This window comes from Larimichthys crocea, chromosome III (assembly GCF_000972845.2).
Source record: "Larimichthys crocea isolate SSNF chromosome III, L_crocea_2.0, whole genome shotgun sequence".
NCBI classification, from domain to species: Eukaryota; Metazoa; Chordata; class Actinopteri; family Sciaenidae; genus Larimichthys; species Larimichthys crocea.
The window spans coordinates 42,373,423-42,390,825 of NC_040013.1; the positions used below are offsets into that span (position 1 = coordinate 42,373,423).

The 17,403-nt window shown below is 38.1% G+C and overlaps 1 protein-coding gene across 2 annotated transcripts in view; it reads right to left on the minus strand.

Moving 5' to 3' along the window:
- Nucleotides 1-16,959, minus strand: part of antxr2a (ANTXR cell adhesion molecule 2a) — a 70,285-nt gene extending 53,326 nt beyond the window's left edge. The window contains exons 1-9 of one of the 2 annotated variants that reach the window (XM_010750877.3): nt 16,390-16,959; nt 12,152-12,223; nt 9,068-9,139; nt 7,839-7,920; nt 7,619-7,723; nt 7,328-7,396; nt 5,788-5,868; nt 2,585-2,645; nt 1,590-1,682 (exon numbers count right to left, since the gene is read on the minus strand). In XM_010750877.3, coding sequence (XP_010749179.2) covers nt 1,590-1,682; nt 2,585-2,645; nt 5,788-5,868; nt 7,328-7,396; nt 7,619-7,723; nt 7,839-7,920; nt 9,068-9,139; nt 12,152-12,223; nt 16,390-16,562 — 808 coding nt within the window. In that variant the 5' untranslated portion in view covers nt 16,563-16,959. Of the gene's footprint in view, nt 1-1,589; nt 1,683-2,584; nt 2,646-5,787; nt 5,869-7,327; nt 7,397-7,618; nt 7,724-7,838; nt 7,921-9,067; nt 9,140-10,966; nt 11,045-12,151; nt 12,224-16,389 lie in introns of those variants that run through there. The other variant, XM_019272430.2, reaches the window with a different exon arrangement.
- Nucleotides 16,960-17,403: the final 444 nt, after the last annotated feature.

Here is a 17,403-nt window from a genome sequence, read left to right on the forward strand (position 1 = left end):
ATTAAATATGCTAAGATGTGAAATATGTTTTTCTTCCAATTCCTTCTTAATTAAAATAAAAAAATATGTGAGGCTGCTCTTGATGCGCAAAGATCAAATCAAATCAAATCGTATTTGTATAGCCCAAAGTCACAAAGTACATTTGCCTCGGCGGGCTTTACAATCTGTACAGGGAGTGACACCCTCTGTTCTTAGACCCTCGAGAAAGCATGACCCTGTTGGTTAATGTGGAATGATGGATGGGCTATGAAGCAACAATAATATGTGTTTTCCACAAGAAGCCAAAACCTCGCTGTTAAGCAATTATCTGACAGACTGGGTTGAGGGGTGAGATGTATCAGCACTTGTTTGAGCTTTGTTTACCATGTTAATACTTTCTCTGACTGTCACTATTTTTTGAGTGCTGAGCTCTTTAAAAAGTGTTTAATTTGGTGATTTTGAAATGTATTACATTTTTTTTTCTTCTGTTTTGATATGTTAGAAAATGTAACATGTACATTTTTGTTTTTAGATGGTCAAATGTTATTAAAAACACATATATGACAACAATATGATAAATCTTGTGGCATATCCTAAAGGCGCCTCAGAGTGCCGTGACACTCACTTAGATCCAGAACACAACATCCTCATTAGTGTCTGTGTAGTGGGTTTTTATTTCTGGTGACATTCCTGCACTGATATATGTGGTGCACTGTGGGTGCGACTAATGACTGAAAGATAATGTTCACGCTGCCATTTAAAATGACTAATTATTAGGTGTGAATGTGAGGGTTCAGCTTTTGACCATGACATGTAGTTGAAAGCTTCAAAAAAAGCTTGTAATTGACCTTGAGTTGAGATTTTATTATTTTGTCAAACTGAAAAAAATGTGATTTAAGTCACTGTAGTAATCATAAATTATGCAATGGCTCCAGACACTATATGTGGAATGAGACAGCACTTTGTGAAATTATTTATCATACCATTAGCTCAGTTACCTTACCATTACAAAGGTAAGGTGCATGGTGATGACACCTTCATAGACAAAGGACACAGTGCTTGCTGTGGTGTGCATGTAAACCTGTACTCTCCATTTATAAGATTAGGACACTACAAAACATGGGGAATCCCATTCAGACATTTCTGCAGAGGTAGAATTTAGTAGCAATGAATGTTTGTCAGTTAGTTAGTTCGTCATGACTAAAGGATCTGTGTAACTTATGTGTGGCAATGTGGAGCATATGCCTGGATTAATAGACACAATTAAATGTTTCTTTGCTTTATTGTCTTTTCATTAAGACTGGCCTTGCCTGATGTGAGATTTATGATTTATTTATTGTCAAAGCGACCCCACAAATTTTAATTCGTAATACTGAATTAATGCGTTGAGATATCGATTTAGAGCACATACCAGGGAGGACCAAACAGGAATTATTATTATTTTTATTATGCAACTCCAGATTTGTTTTTGTTTTTTGCTGTTCAGAGTGAGTAGAAAATATCTGAGCCATGCTGAATGGAGTTTGAGCCAACAGAAGCTGATCATAGACAAGTGCTGTGCTTAGGATAATGTGCAATGTGTGTCACTACTAGTGATTTTCACCACTTACTGAAGGTTTGCTGGTTCACTATGAAGCTGCAGACGACATCTTGATTGCGGCCGATGGTGAAGCCATTCCCTCTGAGGACGATGTCAAAGGATTCTGTGGAATGTAAACAAATAGGAGTTAACACTAGAAGGAGCAACATGCGTATAGTTAGAGCTTCTTCTTACATTTATCTGAAATTTCAAAGCTTAGGCACTTGAATGCCATTTTACCAGCCACTGGTAAAATGGCATGGAAACTACCACTATATAGAGCTTTCATAGACTTTTATTAATGTGATATATCATATCAAAGTCAAATTAAATTATTTTATTTATTTTATTTATTTTCTAAAATCAAGGACTCCATAGTGAGCATCATCCTGGACATTGACCAAAAAAGTTAACAATGAAATTAACCCTGAATGGTGGAAAACAAATTACAATCATATTTAGAATAACATTCCTAACTTTAATATTCCATATTTAATATTTCCATTTGCAAATCACCATCAGGAAATGCATGAAGCAATACCAGACTCAAGCCCTGCAGCCAAGCCAGCTTAGCTTAGGTTAGGTAGTTGGCCACCCTTGCCTTGCATTACTCTTGGGTAGTAGATAGCAATTATACACCTTAAACACTGTTTATTGCTGGCAAAAATATACACTGTTTGTCTTAATACATCATTTAGTATAATGGATTATGTTAGCAAGCCAACAAAAAAATCTTAAATCTCTTAAAATCTTACACATCACACACTGGGAACCAACCAAAGTCTGAAATTTTAATTAAAATTTTTAAAGTGTCCTGTGATGTCAAAATTCTGTCAGATGGATTTCAGTGGCCCACATTCATCTACTTTTTGTCTCTAAGCAGACTCGCTACCTCAACACTGCTTAAAACTGAGATATTTCCGCTTCTAAAGATATTATAAGTTCAGTAATCAAGCAGTAAAAAGAGGGATAGCGACTATCTGTGCAGACCACCAGGGGCTGACTGCAGCAGGAGGATCCACTCACCATTCACACAGATACTGGAGGGCTCCACACTCAAGATCTCTGTGCATGACCGCTTTAATATCTGGAGGATGAGAAAAAAATGAAATGGGTACATTATTGCTTGAGGGCCAAGAATAAATACATCAAGTCCTGGCTGTTATCGGCTCTGTCAAGTTTAGAAAACAGATTAGGGTGCAACACCTGAGAAATGTCTCACTCCTGATCAGGGCCTGGCGGCTAAAGGAGAGCGCTGAATATCAGCGGCAAGAAGTACGAGAGGGAGAAACGGCAGCTGTGTCAGCCTTTATGGGAAAATTATGCAAGACTATTACATTTCTCAGTTCTATTAAAAACCTCCGGGATCCTGCATTATCATATAAAGAGGCCTGTGTGAGCCCACTGTCATGGAGCCGCACTATCCGCTGTGATTCAATAAATCAACAAAGGACAAACTATGCAAATCCCAGTACACAGTCTGTAAAAAGAAGCATATTAACTGCAATATAGGACACTTGAACCTTTCATTTGATGTTGGGTGAAACTTCAATCTGAGGAGTGGAAGAGGGAACTGTTTAGAGCGGCCTTATTAAATATGATGGTTTGATATGGAAACGTTAAAAGGGGAGAGGGTTGTAGATGACAGCTGGGAGGAAAAGGATCTGCTGCTGTTCCTCTGTGCCACTATTTTCCCTGTCTAATTACTTCCTGCAGTTCCCAAGAAAAAAGGAGGGAAACAAAGAAAATAAAACAAAATTGGTTGATTAAAATGATAGAGGGAAGTGAGGACTGAAATTGTTTTCCCACTAAGTGAAGAAACTTACTTTTAAATATCGCAAAACATAGCACTCTTTAAAGAAATGTTAGTAAATTAAGTAATTTGTTAGGGATGGAAAATCTAGATCCTCTGTGTTTTGGAGATATTAAAATATAAGCTTTGAACACTGAGATTAGAGGCCTGAACTCAAACAGCAGCTATTCATTTCTCTGGGATCTTGTGACAAACATTATTTACAGGCTGCAGGGGGAAAAGGAGGCAGTCGTCCAAATATCCAAAGTCATCCAAATATCTCAGCCAGCGTTGAAAGTGGTGGGGTTTATAAAAGGATGAGGTTGTTTTAGTCATTTTGTGGAAATGATTAGGTGGAAAGGTCCATGAGTGCATTGATGTAATTCATTATTGAACAGGAGTGTGTCACAAGATAAAACCTGTAAAATCTTGAAGTCAGCGATACTGTCCAGATTAAGTCCAACTGAGCTAAGTGTGCTCAGTAGCTGAAAGGAAGTTAACAATAACGATGTGGCTACATTGCAATTTGGGGTTTTCCCAAAAGACCCGCAGCTCAGACAACAAAGGTTCAGTGAAGTGAAAAAAAAGGAAAGACAAGGAAAAAATGGCCTTACAGGGTGCAGAAACACCACAAGCTCTTTCTGTGAGTTTTGTCATGCTGGTCACAGTGGCAGCGTGGTTCCTGCAGCAAAAGGCTGCACAGATGATCTCAAATCCTTGAAATCCAACAGAGGAGTGAGGAGGCCAACTAGTCAGGAATCCAGTATTACTAATCAGAGAAGAATGCTCTGCGTTTCATTTGGATGCTGGAAGCGTCACTGTGCTCAGTGCCTCTGAGGACTGAGGGGATGATTTTCTTTGTGCTGGACATTCTTGTGCAGGATTTAAAACATTTTGGAAAGTGTTGTTGTATAAAAATGTATACAATACTTTAATGGGACAGACAACCTCATACACAAGACTGTGTGAGTCCTCTTCCTAGATAAAAGATTTTCTTTGCTCAGTATAAAACGATTAGAAGCATATTTTCTTCTAATTATCAATAATGAAATCCAAGCACATTTTAATGTTAATTAATACAAGCTGGATTTGCATGCTCATTAGAGATGACAATATTCTAGATCAGACCTAGTGTGTCACTTTTTTCCTTTTTCAGGGTGCTAGACACAGTTGTCTAGTTGATTTTTTTCCCTTTATTTTTCTGGAAAATACATAAAGGATGCATCATATTCACTTGAGAGTCCCCTAGATGACATTTGAGGGTCATCTAGGGAAGAAAATGTATACATGAATTTTAAGAAAATATATACATGAATGCATATATTGTCATATATGCATTCATGTTTTAATCACAGTGATAATTTGCTTGAATTATTTAAGACACACATGAGGAGATTAAAAATGGCTGTCTCCTCGCAAAACAGACTGAGAGCCACAGTTTTAGAGCCTTTTTTACTTGACAGTCATATTAAAAACAACATCATTAATTATAGTTGTTGTACTTTGCATCACACAGCAGAAACAAGACACACCCATTGGCTTTTGCACCCTTCCAGCTGCATGTCTGACAGCTCTGTCTAGTTCTTCTCTTTCCCTAAACACTGCTGGCCTTGTTGGCTATAACACAGATGTAAGTCCAGCTCAGGTCAGTGAGCTCCGCAGTGCTCCAGGCTTAGATTCATTTTAAAATGTTGCCATACAAACCCCCGCCTTGGCTGACAGCATTTAGGCTAAAAGCTACAGCAAATGGAAAGTATCACTAATTGGCTGGCAGACGAGGAGGCTGCATGGGAAACATAGAAACACTCTTAAATGGACTATAGTCTGACGGCTATTCACTGATTACGGCATTTCACTAACAAGATGGGTTTGATGTGTTACACTGCTTTTTATTCTGAATTTCTCATAGAAAATAAAAAATAAAAACATTAATTATACTAAAGAGTTTTGTCACTCAACACAATAAAAGCAATGAAGAGGACGTCATATGGACAGTGACTAGCTGTCAAGCTGCTCCCATTACACTGTCTAATTTGCTAGAGAGTGGCTAAGACATTTCCTTCTCTGTCTACAAACTTGGAAAACAACGAGCAGTTATTTCCACAGACATTTTCCATGCAGCTTAGCAGGAAGTTCAATGATGTCTTGCTTTAACTTGTGACAAACTTCAATGAAGCCAAGGCAAAAAACAACTTTGCCCATTTATTCACCTGATTCCCAAATTTACCAATCCTCTGCACTATGTTGCCACGTTCAAATCTTTTTAAACCAAGGGTAAAAAAAAAAAAAAAAAGAATAAATGACAACTAGTGTCTGGTTGTGAAAAAGAAAAAAATAGCATAAAAGCCACATATTTACCTCATATATCGACCGACTCAAAATCCAACAACACATGCACACACACACACAAACAGCAACAGAAAGTAGACAAACTTACAGAATTGACAATGCCCTTGAGTGCGTGGAAGCCATCTTTGACAGGAAACACTTGGTCCTTGGTGTCCGCAATATCAGCAAGCTGTTGGTATCATGAAGGTTTTGAGTAAACAAGAAGTACTGCTGATTTAATGCTGCTTTCTTCTTTTTCTCTTTTCCTCTTTATGACTGAGCACTGTCTTTCCTTTCATATCATGGGCAGGAGGAGACATAGCAGATGGCATGACTGTGGCAAACACTTTGCTCAACCATAAAAAAAAAAAAATCATTGCAGCACAAACTGGGAGCAATATTGCCTTTTGTTTTTGACTTAATAAGAGCGCATCACAGTGTGGTTACCAATGGTTACAAGGGACAGGCCACCATGTTGGAAGAAAGACAGTAAAACTGCAAAAATCACAGACATAACAAGGAAAGATTGTGACTTTGATGCAGCTCATTTTGTGACATGAACATTCACTCTGATATGAAGAATATCTGATATGAAGATAAATAAATAAAGTGGTGATCAGATTTTATGTGATCAATTAAATTTATTGAAGTGTGAACAGTGTGATGGCGCCATAACTGATTTATCAGCCAGTGTTAATTATGCCTTTAACCCATAGTTTCTGCCTTCAACAGTATACAGTACAAATGTTCACTGCGGTCACACTCCCCTGCTTAGTGTTCAACAGATTCCTGGTAACATAAACCTACTGACCTGTACAAATAATATCCAACACAAACAACTAGAATTATTATTTATTTTTTGTTTTTATCTAACTGATGAAATCTTATGTTTAGTTTAGATTATTACTTCATATGCTGAAATACATTTTTGAAAATTGAAAATTTGCAACCGCTAATCATGGAGTGCCCCTGTGGCTAAATGGTTAGAGAATCAGTGTGTAGGATTTAGTTGCATCTAACAATGTAATCACTGTTTGCAACCCTCTCGCCTCACCATTTCCTTCCTAGTGTAATGGAGAAACCACAGTCGCCATTAGCAGCGCAAATAGCTAAAGACGCTATCTCGAGCCAGTGTTTAGCTTGTCGGACTCCATGCAAAAGGATCTATGGTGTCTGCAGATATAAAAGTCATTCTAAAGTAATTAAATTAAAAATAATGTTTATATTTAGCTGAGACACACTTCCCTGGAAATTCCATAACTCCACTGAGAGCAGCATATTTCATCTTATTTTGGCAAAAAAATTGACTATTTGGAGTATACTGAGAATGCAGATAACAACATCTGAAACATGGATTATACTGTTATACTGCAGGAGTTTTTATTGATTCATTTTTATTTACCTGCATGTCATTTAAATAAAATATAACTATTGTGATTTAAAACCTGCCCATGGCTCTTACAAAATAGAAAGGGTTAAATTTAGGGGGAAAATCAATCACTCACATATTACACATTACATGTGTTTACCTTTCTTGAAAACCTTCCAACATGGTGCCTCCTCTTATAAAATGTAATCAATCAGCACACATTCAGTTACAGACCTTGCTAGTGTTTGACTGCTGCAGATTAAGACTAAAGCTTTCTTACCTGCTGCTCGTCAAAGTCCTTGATACCCACACAGTAAACACGGGCTCCATATTTTCTTGCCTCATTAGCCTGCAAATCAAACAAGTGTGTACATGATGTGCAACAGGTTGAGTATGAATAAATAAAGAGAATGCAGGATGTACAGGCAACAAGTCACATTTCTTAAATGTTAAAAAACAATATTGAGATTTCAAATTTATATTTGCAGTCAAATTAATCTCACTAGACGTAAAACTAAAGTGAGGTACAGTAATCAGCATGCTGACAACAGTTTGATGATATGAGTCTCACCTCTGTCACTGTGAGCTCATGAATGTAAACTTCAAGCTTGCCGTCGGTCAAAGCCAGGATGATGCTGGAGGACTTGGTTGTTTGTTTCTGTATCTGCTCTGTGGCCTACAGGTTTGAGACGAATGACAAACATTTAATTAGATCTCAATTTCACGATAATGTAAATGTTTGTAAAAAGTTACTGAGCTGTTAACTGATTTATTTGAGAGGGTAATCTCACCTGTTTTATTCCCTCATGCATATATGTTTCACCTGCAGGTTTCACTTCCCGTAAGCGTTTTAGACCCTCTTCTATCTCGTATCTTAAAAAGAAAAGAAATCATTAAGAAAATGATTTACATTTTGCTCCACACATGCAGTACCAGACTACAATATTCTGTTTTCTTGAAAAATCTCAAAAAGTAACACAAAGAGACAAAAAAAAAAAAAAAAAAAAACTTATTCCCCAATATACTGTGTATACATTTTACCCTGAGCTTAAACTGGTTAGGAAACAATCTTTGCACTATTTCTATTTTATGTTATTTATTTGATCATTTCTTATTATTTCTCAGTTCATTTATGGTTCTAGAAGTAAGTTACAGGAATCTAAGATACACAAATATACCAATACACTTTGATGTCAAAGCAAAGATACTTAAGGTTATTAGCCAGAACCTTTGTCTGCTGGGTTTAAAATGGAAATAATGAATCATCACACAAATTAACACACATCTATATCACGATCAAGTGGTAAGACTGGCCAATAAGGGGGGAAAAAAACATATTTATTTATTTAATTTCGCAATATCATTGTGTATTGTGAACATTTGATTTAAAATTTAGTTCAGTTTAGGCTGTTAATGTGTTAAGGGATGTGTGTTTTGGCTAATCTTGCAACTGAACTAAAGTTACTTAATTACAATGACACAAAAATCATTGAAAAATCTAGTATTGCTGCCAAACATACATATGCCAATTTTAATCTGAAGATATTAGCCTATTCACACAGATATATCAGTATATGTGGTGTCTGATATGTGAAGATATGAAGTTTTTTGTTTTTTATTACAATAAAAACTAATTACGTTTTTTTTTTTTAAAGGAAAGTTATCATTGTTATTATTAGATCCCAGTGAGGATTACTATTTCAATACACTTGTCATTTTGGACAATAAGGTTTATTGTTTAACTGTAAAATATCCTACCATACCATATCTTTGTTATAGATGTTTACCAACTATATTTGAAGGATCACAGCAAAAAGTGTGTTAAAACATAAAATGTAAAACAAAATGTAAAAAGACAAAATTGTTCTGCCTTGCCTCTCCTCTTCTTATGACAAGACACCTTCAGACAACCCTATTTACACTATGAGACTTCTTAAGGTGAGGTACAATAACCTGGAAGCAGCATTGTACTGCAAGATTGTTGCTAATACAGACACACAACACAACAGTGTCATAGTACCTGTCTCCGGTGAGGGGCAGCAGGATTTGTGCTCTGGCTGAAAAAACGATGAATGAGACTCTCATTCTGGGGCTGAAGAGAAAAACAAAAAAACACATGAGAAATATTACATTTTCTCATCCTTAAAATTCAAAAGCACTGAACTTAGACAATATATTACAATATTGTACCATTTGTTCAGGTGTTCTCCTTAATATCATCACTTATGTCCTTGATCCTCCTTATCAACCACCCACACAATATGTAAAACACTCAGAATAGCTGTACACGAGTCAGTGTGACTGTCTGTTTTATATAAAGCTTTTCCATGAGCTCAGTTCAGTTCAGGAGAATGAAAAAGGCATAAGTAATTAACCAAACAGAAGGGGCTGTTTTAATGTCAACTAATATTAGTGTGTGACTTAAAGCATCTTCTGTGGGACTAAAGGAAGTGATTAATCAATTCACAGGAAACATGTTGTGGTGATGAGTCACACATAAACACACGCACACACACATACACACACACATCCTGTTACACAGATATATACTTTGTACCTGTGACTTTTAAAAGGGTGTGAACACTGGTGTGTCTATGACCACATCAGTGCGGCATCAGACTCTTCTCTGTACAACCTGTACTGATTATGTTCAGTGTTTCTGTGTTACCCACTTTCCTATGAATATCAACATTTTTTTTTTTTTTTTTTTGAATATCAACATTTTTTTTTTTTTTTTTTTGCAAACACAGCTGGTTTCAGAGCCAATATTTTGCTGAAATTTGTGAAAACTAAAATCAGCACAGAGAGGAGTAAAATGTCCAACTCCCACTATAAAACTGTTCTTGAGAACTACACCACCAAAGGAAACACACCACAAAGAAAATATTCCAAAACGAGAAAAAGTATAGACAATTTAACAAATAATGAACTAAACTGAGATGCATACGAAAAGGTTTTTAAATAACAATCTGGATAGACAATATACCTGAGTTTTGCTAAAAACTTTTTTCAATATTCAATAAGCATTTTTTAGTCTTCAATTTGTTCTTAACACAAAAATGTTGCACAACAATTTTGCCAAGTTAAGACAAATTTAATTAATTAACAAAATTATGATCTAAAGAAGCATTTAACAAGCACTGAGTGCCAGCTTCAGTACATGATAGTTTCCAATACTGTGTGCTACTGACACATTTTAATCCATGCTCAAAAAGTAACCCAGAACTAAGCGGCATTACATTTCTGTTTATTCTTCTTACATGTTTACAATCTATCTACTAATATTGTCATCCTGTTTCTTCTTATTATAATTCTATCCTTGTCATTTCAGTCTACTCAGTTCACAACATATCTGCAGAGAATCTGTCCCCCCCAAGTATTGCTTGGGGGGACAGATTCTCCTGAGGTTTCCTGAGGATTATGATAACCCTTTTGGGCTGTATAAAAACAACTAACTTGACATAATTAATAAGGAGTCAATGCTCTTGTATCAATAAAATTCCCTTCAGATAACTTTAAGATTCAAGATGACATGTAGAAAGTTCCTGAAATCAATCTTACTTAATGGTTTTTTACCAGACTATAGCCCTATTTTATTAGCTTATGTTGCACTTAATATAAAATAAGAAACTGGATGAACATCTCCAGCTACACCATTAGAGCTTTGTGTTCCCCCTAAAGGAAAAAGTCTCCTAAAATGGAAATACTCAAGTAAAGTATCAAATAAAGCACTAAAGTACTGAAGGACAGGACTTGTGTGAATGTACTCAGTTACTTCCCACCTCCGTTACAAACACAGAGCACACGGATGCCATCCCACAGAGCGAGTTAAACTTCAGATAATTAAGCACACAAGTGTTTCCTTCAGAGATCCGAAGCCTTCGGAGCATAAGGAGAGGTGCCGATATTTCTCACCCACATGACACACGGCCCAGTCGCGATCCTCCCCCGCAAACATAGCACAATCTTTAAGCCACACGGCCAGATTTGGCAGGGAGCAGTAGCAGCCATATACATCCACATCCTGTCTGCAAGTTTCAGAGTCATATGTGGACTAAAAACTAACCACGCCCAAGTCACAGACGCTAAATCGTGGGTGTTGACTTAACGGCGAACTTTAGGTGTTCAGTGGAGTGTAGATGTTACCTCTTAAGCAGTGCTGAGATATTTTCTGTTTCAAAGGAAGAGTACAGATAAAGCAGCAGTGATGCCAAGGACAAATCAGAGGGTGGTGGTGGGATTTTTTTTTTCTTTTAGAGGGACTGGGGGGCGGGGGGGTTGATGAAGTAGTCCAGTTTGCTCCACATGGCGGAACAGAAGAGCTCTTGGTGAGCGAGCATTGTTTAGCAGATTGTCCTCGTCGCCTTCCAGTGTTCTTTTGCTTTACTGTACATTGTCTGCCTGTCAGCCGTTCTGTGGTGGAAGCAGGGGATAAGTGTGGAGCCGGACCCCCCCGGTGCAAATGGCCATTCTCACAGCCCAGAAGACTGCTCCTCTCTGCCACCCACTCCCACCTGGTGCCTTTGCTATTTTCTTCAACCAACCACTTCATTCTGGCTGGGTCGCTACCGTCTGTACTGTGCTGGCAGGCGCTGTTTGACTCAAACGTTATGCAAGCTGAACGTTTCAAGCCGGTTTCTCTGGTTTCATCTTTTTAATGAATTATGTGCAAAAAGGATGTCATTGATTTTGCAATTTTGATAGTTTGTAAAATAGGTGGGAAGTGTTTTAAATCTGTGTAACTGGCTGCAAGTGACATTGTAGCTTCTTTATTTATAGACACTTATCTAATAAAATGTAAACAATATAATGTAAAATAAACGTGTTTTGTCATGGATGGCAATTTTTCACAAACCAATACTGTCATGTTTAAGAAATGGTAAATATCTTTATTTGGAAGATCATTCTTCTCCCACATTCCACTTTTGTTGCTTTATTTTTTCAGTGTGGGATATTGCTCAATGTTGCTAGATGTCATTAAATCTTCCATGTAATCGCTGCAGTTCTGGGGAGCTTCATTTCACTTCATGTTTTTTCTTATTTCAAAATATGAACATTATGAAACCTTGAAATGAAACCCTGTAACTGGCGACTTTGTACTGACCTCACAAATCTGTCTGTAAGGTTCTTCACAAACGAGTAAATCTCGATCCAGTTATCAGCGACACTTCCAGACCTGAAAGAAGAAAACAACAGTCAGTTTGCAAGCTCGTCAGTGGCAGCAGATTGTGTGCTGGGGAGTAAAATACTGTACAGTATTTGTGCTTTGTACCACAACCATAGTTGGACATTAACACCAGCCACATGCTGGATAATTGTGCTGATAAGTCTGTGTTCTATTGCAGCCACTTCAGCTGTTACAATCCTCAAATGTTCACAGGCGCTTTCGACAAATCGGGTTGGCTAGTAGAGTTAAAATGTTTAACAGAAAATCAAAGTACATCTAATGAACAAGAAGTAGTTAGACAGCGCTGGAGGTGACTAACTAGTGTACTTCTCATACAGTTCTGAGTTGATTCAAGTTCATCTGTACAACTCAGTAACACATGCATGCTCTCAATGGGCTTAGAGGCCAATACTAGATACACAATCCAGCCAAGCTCTTTAAAAAGAACAATAAACAACTCTTCAAATAAAAAAAAGAACAAATGTTACCTATACAGACAGGTGCCATGAACAAGAAACGAAGATGATCAGGAAATGCGTAACATGAAAAAACACAAACAGCCATATACATAATGAACTAAATCCAATCTATGACTTCCCAAAATAGAAAAAAAAACATTAAAGAAAGTATTCAGCACAATTCCATAGAATGTATTCGTAGGTTCATAGTTGTTAGGGTTATCAGACTATGTTTTATTCCTGCTCTTCTTCTTTAATTATTTTCTTCTTCACTCACATCTTAACAACTCTTTCTTGTCCTATTTTATGTATTTCTCTTCATTTCTTCAGTCCTTCCATGTGTTCTTCCTTTAATCCTTCTTTCTTTCCATTCTTCAGTTTGTATATGCCTGAAAATATCAGGTTTTCCTTTGAGGTATTGCCATTTATATTTTAGCAACAGCACCAACGACTTTTTCCACCTCTGTCTTGTCTCATTAAAACTAATTATGACTCAGTAATTGTCGAAAACTATACATAAATTTCTCCCAGTAACCAAGGACAAACCAATGTTAGGTGGGTGTCAACCTGTAGCCCTTGGCCCTTCTCACCCTTCGATAAGTCAATCTGACCACAATGAACACAGTGTGTAAAATGTGCCCTTGATGTAACGACAGAGAGGTAATTAAACCAATAATTACAATTCAATGTATGTGCGGAGAACATAAAACAGAAGAGTTTGACCATTAGGAGGCTCATCTTTCATGCCACCTCTCTCTCCTCCCTGCTGTCCAAAGACAAGGTCACACAGCGAAGGGAAGACACGACTGTGAGTGGAAACGAAAGTTCCATTGCACTTTGACAACAACACCCAAGTACCAGCGGGCAATTAGCCGTGGTTAATTGTGGTTACATATAGTATGTGCAACAATTAAATTTTACTGCTCGAGGACATGTCTGTATTGTGTTGACGTAGTTAGTGATCAGCAGAGTCATTCTGCCGTTTCAACTTCCTCATTTCCATAACATTCCATCCCACTAGGATCTCACTCTGTTGCTCAATGGCTATCATTGCTAATGCCAAGTAGCCAGATGTTTACCTGTTGATTACAAATATTCTACTTAATTTGCAGCAAATGCATATTGTTGTTGTGATATTAAAATATATATTCTAAGATAAAAGAGGTTATTGTGACCAGATGGTCGTCATTGAGATTAGGACTGACAGGAAGAGAAGCACTTGCCCGTTCCTCATTACCACCACCAAGGAGCTCTTGAGCAAGGCTCTTTAGCTCTCAACTGGAGATTAGTGACCAGCATGAGACTGGGGTTGTACTGGTCAGCTTCTTCTTGTGAATTTGTGTCCTAAAAAAGGGGGACCTTGGCTTCCTAAATAAAAGGCATAGTGAAAGCATCACTAGACAGGGTATTTCCTTGGAAAGAGCTGTATTTACGAAAGCTTAGAAAATAAAAAAGCTTTACATGAACTGGCCTCAGACCATCACCAAAATGGACATTTCTTTGTACAGAAATGTTGCTGATTACTGTTAAAACAAATCTTGCAGCACAAACTGCTGATGTCAGGAACTTAATCTTATCAGTCCAATCCGGAAATCCTTCAGTGGAGTATTTTATCTTCAGTGACCATGTGAACTTTTGGCAAAGAGACATGCAACTGACCACCTAAACTGCAGTGATTAGTTTTTTTTTTATTTCACAAATGCATATGTAAACCAAACAGACCCCAAACCTACAAATGCAAAAATGCAGAGCAAACTAAGGCCTATGCACTTTGTCTAACTTCTGCCAATAATCTCTGTCATCATCCTGTAATTTTGCAATTTACACGAGGGTGGGGTAGTTTGAAAACAGGTCAGGGGAGCAGTGCTTTAATTCTACGGCCCCGAGTGATGGCACGTTTCCAAGCTGGGGGAGGACACGATTACAGTTGCAGTTGCTCTCAAAGCTGTAAACTCTCATAAGATATTGGAGGCCTTTTTGCATGCCGCTACTGCAACGCTACAAAGTTTTGCTGAACTGACTGAATCTGGCTGTGTAGTATCTGTATGTTTAATGTCTGAGGCAGCACTGCATAAAAGACACAGGAAGTGGTACGTTCTTGCTTGCTTCTATGATTAGCGCACAACATTCAAGGACATCTTAAAGGTGTTTTCTTTTTGGTAACGTTAAAGGGCTCAAAAGGTCATATGTTAAGGTGATATGGTAAAATTCCTGCTAGTTGATCCTATAGGACGGATCATGGCTATTTTTATCTCCTCTTGTTATCGTGAGAGAGGAAATGACAAATGTCTATGCTTCCTTTTTCATGGTCACAACATAGATAAACCTTATGACACTATATGATCTGTTGCTCAAAGACAGCATGGTTAAGGCTTGACTAACCATATGTGTATAATACTACTCTACTCTGTTAAGGCAAGTGTGGTTATGGTGAGACTTGTGTGGTTGTTTCAGGTTTGTCACAGTATTATCTTTCTCCCATGTAACAACTGAGCAACACAACTTTTTCGAAGACCTATACCACAGTGGTGGATCCATTATGTGAATAAGATGACCCTTTACCGTTTTATATTGTACCATGCTGTTTTACAGAATTCATTGTTTTTATTGTTTTATTGTTACTTTTTGTATCTACATAACCGTTACTGTGTTGCATCCATCCTCTTTGTGTTGTGTATATTTTTTTGCAAAAGCATTATTAAATTAAACCAAAACCTGGAGCCAGTCAGCCAAATTCAGTTTGGTCTTTTCAATGAAACATGTCATTCAGCTCCCAGCTGCAGCTTGCTTCAGTGCAACTTCTTAATGAAGTACAGGGACTCACACATCCAACATGTGCAAGAGATCTTACACTGGAATCTGTGACACAGAGAGGGTCAACTATGGATCTTCTGGTTTCAGGCTTTCCACCAGATTTCAGAACCTGACTGCAGGGATCAGATTAGCTCCTATTCAGCCAAAGAGAGCATCAGTGAGGTCCAACAAGGCAGCTGTTTGGTGATAAGGTGTAGCTCCAAAAGGTGTTGGATGGGTTTGGGGTCCACTTAAGTTCAACACCAAACTGGGAAATCATTACTTCGTGGACCTGGCTTTGTGCACATGGATGCTGTCATGTTGAAACATTGTCAAAACTATGACCTTTTTTCACAGCAGCCATTTTAATATGAAATAGCAGGCCTTATTACACAGGTGTTAGCAATGATACTAATTAAGGTTCAGTTCCATTCAGGTCAGACAGAGTCAGAGAGCCGCTGTGCTGCATGTTGACTCACTGGAAAGTCTCTGCTCCAATAAATGGAACTGAACCTTAATTAGCAACATTAGAAACACCTGTGTTTACCTACTAGTTCATGTCAAAATGGCTCCTGTGAAAAAAAGACTATTGCAATCATCATCTTAAATGCCACTCTATACTACAGCACTGGTGTCCCTTTATTAAGAGCATATGGTCCGTATGTAGTCTCCTCTGTCCACATGGTTGCCATGTATGGAGAGGACTGTCCACATACTTTTGGCAAATTCTAAAGTTGCAGTGTGAGGTCGCTAAAAAGAAGAGACGGTGCAACCCGTGTGTCCCCTCCTCACTCTCTTTCTTCTCCCTCCAGCAAAATAACTAAATTTCAAGACCTGTAGAGTGCAGCATTATCATTACTGCCATGGTCACGGTTTGAAACAAAGGCTGGCAAACTGTTTTTTTTTCCCTTTTGTCTTACTTACCTGTCCAAAACAAAGTAGAGGTCGTAAGCGCCGTGACACGACGCCTCTTCTGCCCAGCAAGACGATGAAAACAACCCCAGGAGGATCACAGCAACCGCCGCCGAAGTCCACCGACTCTTCCCGTGGAAAAGTTCACCCTCCGCGGGGAAATAACGTGACAACTTTTCCAACATTATTTTGCCACAAAGCCCCCAAAGTAAGTCAAGAGTGAAGTCTCGTGTTAAAAAAAACAACAACAATAAATAGCCTTTAGAGAGTTTGTCAGCGCGCAGATGAATACGATGTGTACATCCCTCAGTGAGAGCAACTAGCTACATGTCAAAGTTCCTCCTCAACAACTTAAGTTTATTGATCGACCTGCGAAATCAGGGAAATCACCGTGCAGTAGTCACCAGCTGTGTGGTTTCTTCATGTTGTTGACTCACCGTTCACTCACTCACATCCTCCATAAAACAAATCCCTGCCTTCACACTGACTATTTATTAGCAAATATAACCTAAACACACCGCTGACTGTAAACTTCACCGTGCTAACGCACACACTCGGGGAAAAGTTGGGCTGCCTTCATGGCTCCTCGGAAGTTCGCACTTCTGACCGCCGCAGGCGTCACATTTCTTTACTGTAGTTTTAATTATCCTAAAATGAGGAGTCATATCACTTCGGTGGTTTTTTTTATTTGCATTTAACGTTAGGATTATTCATACATTACATAAATAAATAATTAAGTGATATAAACGTACCTAAATGTGAGAAATGTTTTACCAAACGCAGAAACCCACTTGGCCATCCCGTTACCCCATATTCTGACACTACATAGCTCACATGTTCTCTGTTTAAATCACTCTCATGCACCTAAACGTCTAAACAAAGTGGCGACATAGCGTTCACAAATTGTTTGCTCAAGTACCAATACAATCTGTCCGATAGCACTTAAAGGCCTCATCGGTTTCCAATCCAGTGCGCATGTCTGAGATGAAACCAGCTGTTAGACTTCTGCAGAGCTGGTGGTCTCGG